This window comes from Rhinolophus hipposideros, assembly GCF_964194185.1.
Source record: "Rhinolophus hipposideros genome assembly, chromosome: 13".
Lineage (NCBI taxonomy): Eukaryota > Metazoa > Chordata > Mammalia > Chiroptera > Rhinolophidae > Rhinolophus > Rhinolophus hipposideros.
Window position 1 is genome coordinate 62,007,911 of NC_138059.1, and position 15,184 is coordinate 62,023,094.

At 32.8% G+C, this 15,184-nt stretch overlaps 1 protein-coding gene across 1 annotated transcript in view; it reads right to left on the reverse strand.

Annotated features, from left to right (window-relative positions):
- Positions 1-331: 331 nt before the first annotated feature.
- The window catches only part of MYBL1 (MYB proto-oncogene like 1), a 32,776-nt gene continuing 17,923 nt past the window's right edge, over positions 332-15,184 (reverse strand). Inside the window, exons 8-16 of the mRNA XM_081070366.1 lie at positions 14,988-15,092; positions 12,208-12,441; positions 10,771-11,139; positions 8,749-8,891; positions 8,211-8,325; positions 5,036-5,152; positions 4,846-4,947; positions 4,223-4,402; positions 332-2,969 (exon numbers count right to left, since the gene is read on the reverse strand). Of these exons, the coding sequence (XP_080926492.1) occupies positions 2,841-2,969; positions 4,223-4,402; positions 4,846-4,947; positions 5,036-5,152; positions 8,211-8,325; positions 8,749-8,891; positions 10,771-11,139; positions 12,208-12,441; positions 14,988-15,092 (1,494 nt within the window). The 3' untranslated portion in view covers positions 332-2,840. The remainder of the gene's footprint in view (positions 2,970-4,222; positions 4,403-4,845; positions 4,948-5,035; positions 5,153-8,210; positions 8,326-8,748; positions 8,892-10,770; positions 11,140-12,207; positions 12,442-14,987; positions 15,093-15,184) is intronic.

The following is a 15,184-nucleotide window of genomic DNA, read 5'->3' on the forward strand; positions in this document are numbered from 1 at the left end:
TGAGGGAGAGAGAGGACTCGTTGGTGGATGATGGAAGGAAAGGCAACACAACTAAGAGATAGAACAAAGGAAGAGCTGGTTTCAGGAGGGAAAAAGAAGACATGTTGCATTTAAATACTGACAGAAGACTCGTGGAAATATCTAAAGGCAGCTAAAAGTATGGTTCTGAATGAGGCTGAAGAGTAAACAGTAACATGTCAAGTTTGTTAACAGATAAAATCACCTGTAAAGGAGAAAAAAAGTCTGTAAAAACAGAATGTTGGGTTAAGTCCTTAAGGGTTCAGTCAATACCATAAAACTCAAAAGCAAAGGGAAATGAGCAATGCCACGTCAGCTTGTACACAGATGCTTTATTTTGGATGTTAACAGTCAACATTATATGCGAGATTCTCTTAACAATGGTAAGTTTTCCCATACATCAAAAAACTCAATTTAATCATGGTAACTGCTGTATTAATGTGAAAACCTTACAACAAAAATGCAGTGCTATATGTGTGTACTCAGTTTCCATGCAAGTATGGCTGCTATATATATGTCTGGCATTTTTATAACATATTGAAAGAAATTCAAATTAACATAACTGCATAAAAATGACTTAAGATGCCCGACATACGTAAGATTTAAAAACTTCTTGCAAAAAGCAACAAAGCCGTTAAATGAAGGATTCAACCAATACCAACCCAAGTATGTACCAATAATCCCAGGCTTATCTGCAATAGATTACCTTTGGGATAATTTAATGCTCAAAAAAAAAATTATGCTTTTAAAAATATAGCTCTTCCAAGATATTATACTTTGGTGATTGGAGACTATGCACATCCAAATCAGGTAAGGGCTACATATATTTAAAAAAACAAAATACAACATTATGTGCTATTAATTCAAGGTATCTGAAATTTAAATGGTCCAGTATGATTTTGCTACAGTCATTGGTTTTACAAAGTGAAATTTCTGTGAGAAGTTCACTAATTAGGAAGCAATCAACATACTTAACAAATATGCTAAGAAGATTCAAATTGGTTCATCTATTTGTTATCAACAAGGCATAATCTTAGTACCATACATTTTCTTCACTTCTCACTACGTATAAGATGCAAAAAAAGAGCTAGTGGATTTAAATAGCTTAAAACCCTTTTAGGTCTACGGTTCAAGAGCTAGGCATTAAAATACTTAGTATTTCCATTTCTATTAACATCAGAAAATCTTAAGCTGTTTTTGTTTTAAGGCATAGTATTTTGGTATTTGCAAGACTTTGCCTGGTAATGGTTGATTCCATTAAGTTAACTTGAGAACGTGCCATCATTTGCTTTTTATCTTTTTACACAGTGCAAGTGGTGGTCGCTCTTTCCTTCTCTCATAGCAGCAAGCCGATTCTGCTATTTTCTATAGCAGCATACTTCAGGAGTGGAGAGGGAGAGAGTGTGTCAATTATAAATAATTAAAACTACAGTGTACAATTCTATTTGCCTGTCAGTGTTTAAGTTGACAGCACACCATTATATGTCTCAAAAAAATTACATAAATCTCTACACAAAGCAAATAAAGACATTCTTTCAAGAAGAAATAAAATAAGTGCAAACACCTAAAACAGGCAACTGAAGCAACTGTTGTAACCTGTAGAGAAACACAAAACATTTATAAAAGGACAAAATATTTTTATAAATAAAAAATAATGTTCTCTACTTCTGAAACATTGAGTAAATATAATAAACTTCTAAGTGCAGACTGTTTTTAGGGACCAAAGTACCATATTATTTTTTAAACAAAATGCAAAAATTTCAAACACATATACAAATCACCAGATTAATTTATATGACCCCTCCCCATATAATTTAAAAAGAAAACATTAAATTATTATTTAGTACATTTTTAGAACTACTTTATAACCGACATGATTTAAAGGGCTTTAGTGCAATATTTAGGTAGATGTGACATACAGTATAGATATTGTATTCTTTGCAGCTATAACTTACTGTTTCATACTTAAAAGTCAAAATTGTTCTTTCTATGTTGGCTGTAAAAACAGGAAACAACATTGGCTTCTAGACACCCTGTATAGGTATAAATATCTACATTTAAGCTTTAAAAATGAAAATAAATTATAAAAACAGACTTCTTTCCAATTTACAAAGTTTTCCTGCTCCTATATACTGTACAATACATTCAACTCTCTCAGCTCTTCTGAGATTTATGAGGAAAATACTGACTCTTTACTAATAAGGAAAAAAAAAAACTTTTTCCAACTTTCTGTTTTTAGTACTATGCTCAAATAAATACATTTAACACTGTAGTTAATTTTACTGTTTTTGAAAAATACCAAAAGTTAGTAGTGCAACTTTCTGTCCTTCCTTTAACTCCGTTCCATTGTGTTTCTTTGTAAATGGTAGGTAGCCTAAGTAAATAAATCAGCACGTAGGCAAAACTATTTCATAAAACCATGTGTGCTTCCCATACATAGACTAATTTCAGAAATTACACATACTCATACACCTCGTGTAACAAAACTGCAGCATCAAGAGTAGCAACATACATCTTCTGAGGTAAACATGTGAGAATTTACTTTCAGAAGAGCCATGAACTAATTCTAATATGATTTTCCCATCTTGTTCTTTAAAAACAATTTTTAAAAATCTCATCTCTTAAAAAATAAACTACGAAATTGCCTACCCCTTGCCTAAGTGGCTTAGATTTCTGCCTGCCCCGTATGAAAAAGAAGATGCAAACTGTTTTAGGACTATATTAAAACTTTAAAAACAATTAATTGATGAAAATTTCATTGCAACCTAATTTAGTATAGAGTATAATAAGGAGCTGGGGCATTTCATCAGTTTTCATAACAGTTACAGTATAAGAGCTCTTGATGTGCTGCTGGCAGCTGTGTAAGTACTCAGATATCGTCTTGCTTGTTCAGTCATGATAAGTTGGTCTTCTGTCTTCCCATAAACCACTGTTTCCCACTCACAATTTGACTAGGAAGGAAATATTAATAGTGACATTAAAATTACTAAAATAATTATCCATACTACTACACAATTGTACTTTTAAAAAGTCAATTATTTTAATTGATTTGATATTTGATAAGTAATTCTTGTTAAAATGTTTTGGTAATGGCATTGTAATTCTTTTTAAATAACAATGCTATGTTTTAAAAATACATACTGAAATACTTATGATCAATTTTTTAAGTCAATTTTTTAGCTATTTATATTGTTTACAGGCCTGTAGAGGCAGTTTAAAAGTTATGTCCCCACAACTCCCCCCAAAAATCAAATCAAACAATATGGAAGGAAGTGTCAGTATTGCTTCAAAATTTTACAAAATATTGAAAGAGAGGATGCAAGTTCAAAAAATGAGCTGAGAATGCTTTATGTCTTGCATATTAGGAAATCTAGTCAAAGCATAAAATCAAGTTTATGTCTGTTTCATTTGTTTTCTGCCTTTATTATAAAGATTACTACATTATAGGTGTGACCTGCTATGTAATAAGTTTGCCTGAAAAGTTTTGTGGTAAACACTTGGAAGCCAAATCATTTTAAATGGATTAAGAGAATGTGCTATAAGGCTCTTTGAAGAGCACTGGCTAAGGACAGAGATGAGGCAACCATATTTGAACACCAAAGATGTTTTCAAGGAATGCTTAAATGTCAGGAATGCTAGTGCTGCAATCATTGTGGTGTACAGAAAACTTGCTTCTCAATGAACTCTCAAATTCTCTGGGTTGAATTCTTCAGGTAATGTCGTAAAAAATTCCCAGCCTTCATTTGCAGCTACATAATGGCTGCACAGAAAAAAAGGATTTTGTTTTATAACTTTTGAGTCCAAAAAGTTCACTGAAAACTGTTATACCAACAAAATCAAGCTGAAACAGCTTCCAACCACTTACCCTTTCAAGATAGCAATTAGGGCTATACTTATTTGTTATAGGAGAAAAGATACCAGAAGTAGATTTAGGTATCTTTAGTTTAAAAATGAAATAGTGCTTGGAAAATCACCAGGAGAGTCTGGCTACATCTCCAATTGTTTAGTTTACCTGTGCCCTGATGAATAAGTCTCTTAAAAAGCAAGTCTAGTTTGAGTGACAAATAAATGGTGAATATTTAGTTACTGTTATAGTCAACGTCAAATTTCAAAAGAAAAAAGCATAATTTGTGATCAGTAAGTCCAAAGTGATAATTGAATAAACAACAACAAAAACCACTAAAATAAATTTATGAATTCGTACCTGAAGATTCTTTTCCAATGTGACTACTTTGGAAGTGTTGGGGTTTGGTTTCTTTTTATTAAGTGTATACGTTTTGTTGGTTGAATTTATATCTTGTTTTTCAGGAGTCAAGTTGCACCTATTGTCATGTATTTCCAATAATGGTATCATTAATAAAGATGTTGTAAATACATTTTCTGACTAAGAGAGAAAAGAGGAAAAGGAAAATAAAATAAGTAATTAAAAAATGGAGACAAATAAAGGGACTACTGGGTAAGCGGTAGTGGAAGCTCCATTCATTTCCAAGAAAGCTTTTGGCCCCAAAGAAATTTCTAGTAATGTAATAAAATTAGTATTTCAGAAATGAGCCAAAGATAAATACTGAAATTTAAAGTTTTAAGAACTACCATTTTTTGACATCATACATAAGAGAGCCATCTCCTCTCAACACAAAACAAATATATAATAAAAAGCAACATAATAAACAAAATACTCTCTGCTGTTAATAGCTTCTCTAAATTAGACAGAATACTACTAACGGAAACTCGATGACTCTTTAATGAACTGATCACACAATGAGTAAGAAACAAGAACCACTAGGACTTTACGCAACTATTCTAAGAAGAAAAAAAAGCTTTACAAACCTGCACATCTGAAATGTCTTCGGTCAATAGTTGAGTGCCTGGTTCTTTTTCCCAATTATCTAAAACGAGTGATTTTCTGACTTTCTTCACAGAAGCAGTATGCTAGAGTGAATAATTTACAATAAAAGCATTATGGCAAGGTCACTTGGACACGATAAGGTTTTTAGTAACAATAATACTAAAAGATTACCTCTTGCTTGCAGCTTTTGTAAGCAGGTTCATCTGGCTCTTTGAGGAATATGTCTGTTCCAGTTTCTTCTTTTAAAACTTCCCGAATATCTTCTTCCAAGAAGGCAAGTGGCTGTGACTAAATTGTTTTTAAAAGAATGTTTAAAAAGTCTTTTATAACAATTCCTTTTTTTCTCCCCGCATATACAACCCATCTTTTACACTTTTTCATTATTGGCTTAATTTTCTCCCAGTCCCTATGGATACATAAGTGGAAAACAAAAATCAACTAATCAGTTTTATGACAAAAAAAATTTTGCACATTGTAAGCACTGAATGAAGCATGGCACTTTCTTCAGTCCAGGTTACTAAACAAAAATCTTCCTTTTAGGGGACTTATTGTAGATCCTACTTCAATTAGGATCCTCAGTATTAAAAAGAAAAGAAAAAGATTATTTCTCAAGTGTTTTTATATAAAAATAGAAAAAAAATAGAACAAATTGGGACTGTACTAGCTCTCTGTATTGTACTCATTATACAGTGTGCAATCATTATTTAACATATTTCTCTTACCACGAAATGTATGAGCTACTTAAGAGCAGTGATCTCGCCTTTTTCATCTTTGTCCACATCTCTCTCTACACCTGGCCTTAAGCTGAGACCTGAGACACAGTGTTCAGGAAGTGGGTGTGTTGGTAGGAGCACAGGAGGATGTGTGCATTGGAGAGTGGGAGGGCAGGATACAGAAAGAAACTTGAATGTGGGCTGAATAATGAAATGGCCTCAAAATATTATTCATGTAGTTTTCTAGAAAAATAATTGAATTATATCAAACTTAACACCTACCGAAACCAAGATCTGCTTTAAAAAAAAAAAGGTAATCAAAGCTCCACTAAGTAAAAGAACAAGGTGGAAGTACATAATGACTAGCAGCTTATGTTCCCATTCAACAAAGTTAGGCAGACTAGCATTCATGTATAGATGAGATTTCACAGCACTTATAAAAACTTTACAAATGAAAATAGAATTTTAAATATCCTCTCATGTACAGCCGGAGACATGCAGGAATTATATCAGTATTTCTGTATAGCTCCAAGAGCTTTTAAGGATTATATGCCGCAAAGAATACAGATTTAGATGTTCTTAAAAAGAATTCTGGAATGTTTTTTTCTCCCATTAAGAATACAAATGTCCTTGAGAAGTGGCTAAGACACAGATGAATTCATTCACTACTAAGAATTATTCTCTTAATTGTCCTAATGTGACAAAGACAAGAACTGTTGCATTTAATACTTCTCAGGTTTGATTCTATCAAAACTAACAGATTTACATTTAAAGGACTTTCACAGTTTTCAGTTTTTTGAGTAATTTTTAGTAATAATGGTTACTAACAATGTTTATTAAGAAAGCAACAGATGTTTAGATGTACCTGATTAAAATTCCAAGGCCAATCGCTAAGAAGTGTTTTTGACACATAGTAAGATACACTAGAAAGCTCCGGGGTTAGCGTATAGTAGGTACTCAGCAAATTAAGTGGTGGAAGAGGGGCAGGAGTGAAAAGTGAGCTTGCTGCAAAGAAATGTATGAGCCTATGGACATGTTAGAAATTTTAATTACTAAATCATTACTTTTATCTTTTATTATTTTTCTCTTACATTGCTGATGAAAATGATCTATTTTGGAAATGGATACATTTTTCCCAAGCATAAACAAACTGACAAAGACTTTAGGTTACTTAAAACCTAATTTCTAATTATTAAAGTGATAATTTTTATTCAATTTATATGATGAACAAATAACCCTGAAGCACTGTAGCATTTTTTAATGTCTTCAAATCGTTGTTTATTTGTCTAGCTCCCAGTTAGGTTACAGATCCCTACGAAGGCAGGAACTATACCTAACATGTTCAACATTACATCCCCAAAGCCTAGTCCAGTGCCTGGCACCTATTAAGCACTCAATCAATATATGTTGAATTAAGGAGGAATTTTTGAAATAAGTAACAAAAACAAAAAAAGTAACAAAATACTGAAACAGATTAGTGAAATCAATTAGGTAATTCCATACAATGGATTATTACACAAACATTAGAAATTATGAACACTAAAAATTAATATGTTCATTTATTAACTTAGTTGAACAAAAACGTTGTAGAATAGTACATAAAGTATGATCTCACTTTTGTTATGTGTATGTGCATAAATTTAAAAAAAGTCTAGAGAGCTCTAAAGAGAAAATAATTGTTCATAGCAGTATATGGAGCTGAGTGACAAAAAGATGGGTCCTACTATGTACACTCTGAAACAGTATCTCAAAAAAAGGGAAAAGACTAGAAGATTTGAAAGTATGACATGCCTATTGGTAGAAACTGGATTAATTCAAGTAAACTAGAATTTAATTTATTAATGCATCTACCCAAAATGTGACTAAAAAATAGAACATAAAACTAAAGTACCCTAGAAGTGACCGAGATTTTTTAAAATACATGTTTTATTTCTAATGAACCCAATTTGTCAGAAATCTGTATCTGTCTAGAATTAGAATGCCCATGGCTCATCTAAGGTACTTCAAGACTGACAATATATATGTACAAGCACAGATAACACTTCCTACCTCTATTCATGAACTACAATTGCTATGACTATTATTAAAATTATTTTAACAGCAGCAACTAATTAAGCACATACTACTTAGCACCACCAGAAACTTAGCACCACCAGCTTTATTTCCATGATCTCTTTTAGCCTCACAAATAACCCTGTGGGATGTGTTTTATGATCTCCATTGAACAGAAGAGGAAACTGAGCCTTAAAGAGGTATCCTGATCAATCAGTTTCAAAAATATTATTAGGAAAGTTGCTTATGTATATAAAAATATTAAAATTATTTTATTCTACTACAGGAAACCACTACAGAAACTACTAAAAGGTGAGTTTTAGTATTAAGAAAAGAATTCTGCTGATACTTGATTTGCTTTCTCTAGATATAACATAAAGAAAGCAAGAATTCAAAACAAGCCAAGCAAAGGTTTATTTATAAATCAAGGAAAAAGATTAACACAAATTCAAATGAAGAGATGAAACTTTTTATCAGTTTCAGTGAACACCTTTTAAAAAATGTTTAAAAATCAAGGATAAATATTAAAAGTTGTTTTAATTAAAATTAGGAAAATTCTTAAAAATAAAGAGTATACATACCACAATTTTAAGAGGTCCATATTTTTTCTCCTGAGCAGCAAGCGCATTCTTAAAAGGAGTAGGAGTTCTTGGTGTCGTACCCAATATAGATCTTCTAATTGTAGGTGTTCTAAACCTATCCAATCATTTAGATATTTGTATTACAGTCAAAATTTGATTTCATGTGAGTTAGGAAATGCAAAACCATAATAAAAGCATACACTACATTTTTCTTGCATATACACATTCTTTATTTAAACATTCCAGGACTATTTTAAGTATGCCTGCCTAAACTAATTCTTATTTCAATCACTGATCTTAAAATAGAGAAAAGAACTAATGTAGAAAACAGTACTAGAAATGTTTTGTTTGAGTTCACAGTTTTACACTATATTTAGCTATTTTTCAGTCTCCATGGTATAGGGTATGACTTTTTTTTTTAATTCTAAATCCCATGTGGATAGAAATTATGATTTATGTATCAGTGGACAGAAAGCTAATCTACTGTTGAGATTGTACTTCTTGTTTTCTCTGACCCAATTATTTAAGACTTACTTACCCTACATTTTCCTTTTGATCTTTGGGGGTTGTTGCCTTTTGAAGAGGAGTTGTAATGAGAACTTTCTGCCCACAAATGGGGGTTGATGTAAATGAAGGATTTTCTATATTAATTTGTTCATTTCCAGGGCATGTGTTGAAAAACTAAAAAAGGAAGAGAATTTAAAGATAATTTCTAGAATATCAAAATCTCTACACAACTATTAAACCGATAAAATTTTCAAATTATTTCCCCATTTCTCTTACAAAAGGATTACCAGTAATACTACATTTACATTCCACTCCATGAGAGCAGAATTTTTGTTTGCTTCATCACTGCCTCTCTAGCTCTTACAACAGTGTTTAGCACATAATAGGCATGCAAGAAATAGTTGTTTAATAAAAATTCAAAAGTTACAAAACACAGTACGAAATTTTTAAACAGTATATTATCAAATAGGAAACTATAGAAACAATAAATAGCTGCTGGGTTAAATGTAACAGTTTGGTACAACAGTGGAACTGAAAAAAAAAGTGTTTATTAGTTTATTAGTAAATAATCGTAAGTGTCCTTTTCTATGAGAATACTTTCAATTCAGAATATAATAATGCTTTGCTGATAAGAAATACACCTGTCTGGCGAAGTTGCCTATTTAGAACACAGCTCAGAACCTCAGAGCAGCCAAAATTGGTATCACATAGTCCATTTTCCAAATGACACACTTTACTCATTAGATCTTACACACAGTTGTGAAATACGAATTTATTTTTGTCGTCAATAGATTAGAAACAATGGTAGGGAGAAGTACAAAGTGCTTTAAGGCTACTTATAACTGGAATGAATTCTAGCTCTCTCCTTTCTCATTCCTAATATCTGCAATATACTCAACCCTAAAACGAGCAGTCAAACCATCTTAAAACCCTGCAGTGATGCCCATCAACTACAGGGTAAAACCCAAGCCCTTTGCCATTGGATATAAGGTCATTATGATCACACCTCACCTTCTCAGCCACTTTCCACGTTAGAATTTACACTACAACAAAAATTGCTGGTGTGCAAAACTCCATAGAAAATTGCTAGGTGTGCCCAAGCCTTGGGAGGCTTTGTAGCTCTGAGGGCTGGGGTGGGGTGGGGGTGCACTATTCACATTGTAGCCTATGTCATTTACATACATTTACACTCCCCTGAAGCGGGGGCGGGGGGGGGGGGGGCACAATTTTTAGAGATCATGGTGACTATGTGCTGCCCTATCCTCCTCATCTTCCTAACATCAAAACACCTCCAATAATATCCCAGCATCCTCCAGGTTTATTTGACCATTAAACTTCCTTCTTCTCCCATAAAACTTCTTAACCTCTGTCAGGACACTTTCAGCAAACACCAGCTCCATATCTTAATAACTGACCTTGGACAAATTGCTTAACTATTCCAAATTTCATTCCACTGACCTCCTAAAGATTTTTGCTGTGATGCTGGAAGAAAAGTGTTTAGCACACAGTATTCATTAAGAGGATATTATAAATTCAGAGGTCCAGTTTGCCCTAACTGAAATATTTGCTGCCTAGGATATAACTATCGGAAAAAGCAGGTAGTTCCTGACATCCCCCGAAATCTTCTGACACGTGAAATCCTTCCAGTGAGCAGTTGTCTATGGATATATACCTGCTATCTGCTAGGAAAGTGGGTATCGTCTGAGCTTTGTAATTAGATAACTTTGGGCAAATCATTTTACCTTTCTGGACCTATTTCCTGATGAGTCCAATTAAAAAGATTTGAAACTACATATCCAAACATTTCTTTTAGCTTTAAAAATTGTAAGACACTATAATGCAAGAACTACACTTTGTGAGATATCTTCTGATTTATCAGAGCTTAGACATGCTCATGTATACATTTAAATACATTACCCATTTTTATATAATATCAAAGCAACAAACTGCTTTGGATATTAAAGGATATTAGAGGATGTTAATAAGGATATTAAAGATTTAATTTAATCTAGTTCATCAACATTTGGAAACATAAATAAAACAGCACTACTACCTGTGAAGGAGAAAACGGTAGTGTTTTCACCGGTGTGTGCTTTAGTGCTGTGTTGCCGCCATCACTGAAGGCACCAACGCTGAGTTCACTGCCTGGGGACTGAGCCACTCGCATTCTTCTCTTCTTTCTGAGAATGGTTGGTGGAGTGCTAAACTTGGCCACACTCGAGGATGCTAAAGGAACAGCCTCACTGTCTGCACCATTACAACCATTTTTCTTCCCTTCAAGTACAAGACTGACATTAAATTGACATTCCATGGCTCCTTCGTTGTGTTGAATTCGCATTAGTTTAACGGGAGTGGACTTGACAGGAGAAGCAGCAGCATCGGAAAGATCAAAACTGGTCACATCACTCCAGGCTACAGGATCCTGCAAAAGATTCAGTTCTTAAAGTGAATGCTACAGTGTAGTTAAATCTGACCTTGAACATAGGAGGATGACTTCCACAGCTAATTAACTACTCATTTTTATCAGTAGAAATAGGCTTTCCTTGTTCATTATTTTTTAAGCAAGACCACTTGACAGGAACACATTATGGTTTTACTACAACTCCAGTTTGGAACATCCCAAAATAATATTTCATCTAATTCAGTAGCTGAAGCTTACTGTGAAAGTATTTTAAATAAAAGGAAGAAATTATTTTAAGTTATTATCGAAGAATAAAATTTATCATAAAACTTCCCACTCTATTTCACATCAGGAAAATACTATCAAATTCTACATCATCATTTGGTAATGTGTATGGAACATCTTCAAAACGGTCATATACTTTGATCCAGAAATTCATTTTAACCGAAGGATATAATTGTGATTTTGCACAAAGCTTTACATAATACGTTCTGCAACTTGTAATACTGATAAACTGAACACCACCTAAATGTCCAATAATAATGGTATACTAAGTAAATAAATTTTGTTACATTCATATGATAGAGTACTATGAAGCCATTAAAATTCAAGTTTAAGAAATAGTTAAAAAAGAGCATGCTCATGATATAATGAGAGAAAAAATCCACAAACATAACACATAAATATATATCTCGCTTTAAAAATAGATGAATATGTGTGTTTTACATGCATAGAACACGGTCTGACAGGGAAATACCTCAGATCACTAACTGGTTTATGGAAGACTTTAATTTTCTTCATATCAGTATTCTCTAGTTTCCATCTATTTCTAATATATTTGTACAACTTGTACAACAAAAAAATGAACTGTTAAATTTTTAATTTTTAACAATTCTATACAAGGTACATATTTGAGAACTATTTATATATATATTTTTCCCAGAAGTCACTGAAAAATATCAAAACAAAATTAAGTATAACATACAAAGTAATGCTTGACATAAAACTGGTCAGTGTCCATTGAGTCTCTGAACATGAAATCATGTCTCTAAAATTGAGCTTTTGATAATCTCACTATTTCAAACTTACAGATTCAATAAGTTCAAGAGTCTCTGCAAATTCTGGGATGGTCTGTAGAGAGGACAGCACAGCATTTGCCTCTACGGCCAGGAACTTTGTGGGTGAATTCTGCTGAGCAGACACAGTTTGACTTTCATCCATACTGTAAAACTCATTCGTGTGTTCCTCGAGGCTATTTAGAGTATTAGCCATGCTGTCATCCAGGAGGAAATTACCAGACCAGTTAGAAAAGCTTCCAGGCTGCTAAAAGTACAAGAGAAATTTGAATACTATTTGTCATTTCTAACGTAAGCATAAATTTGGATTGTAAGAGCTTTTTCTAGAACATACTTCACAACATTTCAGCTAAAAATATAGTAGCTAATATAGTCTTTCCTCAAAATTGATATAAAAATATTTTAATTAACCATCATATCTTGTCTATATTTCTTTATTCTAACTAAATTTTTTTAAAATTTATAAAATTATAGTGAGATGAAACAAGTGTGTATATTCAACATAAAGTCTAAATTCCTAGAATCTGACCTCTACCTTTCAAACTTCATGTCCCAACACTTCCTCCTCCCAGGGAATACCCACCCAACTATAGGACTTGCAATTCCCTGATCAGTTAGTGTTTTAGCCTGAGTGTCTCTGCACATACTGCTGTTGCCTTTATCAAGAGTGCTCCCCAACCTAACAACCAGGATAAACTCCTATTCCCCATTTAAGATACATTTGAATACTGGAAAATACTTCCATCTGACTATATACTTTTAGCTGTTCCATTTATAATAATGACCTAGCTCATCTACTTTGCTAATATATAATCATTGCCTGTCTTTCAAGACTGAGCTCAAGCAGAATTTCTTCCAGGAACCCTTCCCTGACTACCTCAGTCTCAATTAGGCACCTCTCCTATGTGCTCCCATAATGCTCTGTGGCTTATGTTAGCACACTGTATCCCGCTGCTTGTCTCTGTTCCCATTGCAGAGCAAATCCTTTGAAGTCAGGGACTGTGTCATCTCTCTTTCTCTCTGTAGAGATGTACACTTGGCAATTTACTTATCTTTTGAGCCGAGTTTCCTAGTGTTTCATAATAAAAAAACAAGAAAAGAGGCCTTGAAGAGTCATGACTAAGAAACAATACGTAATTTGAAAGTTGTTAAAAGAGTAGATCCTAAGAGTTCTTATCACAAGGAAAAAAAAACCTTCTTTTCTTTTTCCTTTCACTGGGGAAAAAAGAAACAATGTGTACTGCTACATGTCATTGCACTGTCCAACAGAACTTTCTGAAGTGATAAAAATGTTCTGCATCTGCGGCTGCTCAGTATAGAAGCCACTAACCATATGAGTAACCAAAATGAGGCTAGTGCAACTGAGGAGCTGAATTTTTAAATTTTATTTAAAATTAAATGTGGCTAGTAACTACTGCATTCTAGAGAGCAAAATGCCCCAGTCCATAGGAAGTACTCAATAAATGGTACCTATTATTATTAGAAATGAAAACTGTTAGACTGTGTTAGTCACAATAACAAAACCATACGTTCCAAGTTAAGTAAGGTGAAAAAACAAGTTTTCAACATTGTGGCAAAATAAGTTCCACCTGTTTTAAAGTTTCCTAAAAGTAAAAGAAATTAAAGCAATCTTATTTCACTAACATAGCGTTAATAATTACTTCCTGGAGAAAACTTTCAAACCATATGCATTTCGATTTGAGTTTGTTGGTAGGAAAAAGATGCAAAAAGGGAGATCACTGGAAAAACCAGAGGGTTGTAACCACACACACACCCGAATCTCAATTCCTAACGATAAACCACCTACTTGACAAAGTACAGAGGTAAGTACACTTCAGGTCTTCCTATTTTCCCATGGTTTTTGCAGTTTCAAAACAAAAACTACTTTTCCGATGGTGTATATCTTTATTATAATTAACAAACATCATTTTTATTAATACTCTCTAAATAGTATAAAGATATCACCAGTTGCCTCATAATACTATTTCAAGATCTCAAGTTATTCTATTTAGTAATTTTGTATTAGTTCCCATTCTCTCTAAAATGTCCCCTCATTCATCCCCAAACCAAGAAAAACCGTTTCCAAAATGTAAAAGTGTCAGGATATTAAACTTTTAAAATTGTCATTTACTATAAACTTTTTTTCCCTTTTAATCCATCTAGTATAGCCTATTTAACTTAGGTAGAATGATTACTCTTTATCCTAATTAAATATTCCTAGTTGTTCTCATCAACCAAATCTCTGACAATAGTTTTCACACCTGGTATCCAAAACTCAACATCCATATCAAAATTTCTTTAGCGAAGATAAAATCTAAATGTTCCTTTTTTTCCATATTTTTCCAATTTACTAAATATAGTAAATAGGAAAAAAAATTCAAAGACAATAAAAATAATTTGGAGCACATAAATCACTACACATCTTTTAAATTATTTGTCAAGCTTAATTCTTTTCTATCAAAGCCATCATTACATAAACCAAAGCTTAATCAAACCCACACATCATTTTCACAAACATATATATCAAAGATTACATCTTAAGACTGCGTGACATTTATGACTCAAGAAGCATCTTAATACAGAACACTGTAAAAGATTCTCAGGATACTTATCAAAATCAGGCAACTGCAAAGTTACAAATTAGAAAGACCATTTGTAGTTCTTATTAAAATCTGAAGTCATACTGAATACGCTTTCCACTTGTTGCAATATGAAAGTCAATGCTGATGAAAACTAGAAAAGCATATAAAGGATTCTTACAATAAAATGTAAACATTTAACCTTATTTCTTACCGATGGAACTCGCTTTCTTCTAACTTCATTCTCAGCTGACATAAGAAGCATCTCAAGTTCCTTAATTTTTTTTTCCTTATCAGGATCTTCATCAACAAAGGGTGGCTAAAATAAGTTAAATAAAAAACAGGCTACTTACATAATTGCTTTATTATTCGTAGTGTTCTAATTTTTATTTTCTTCTACACAACATAAAA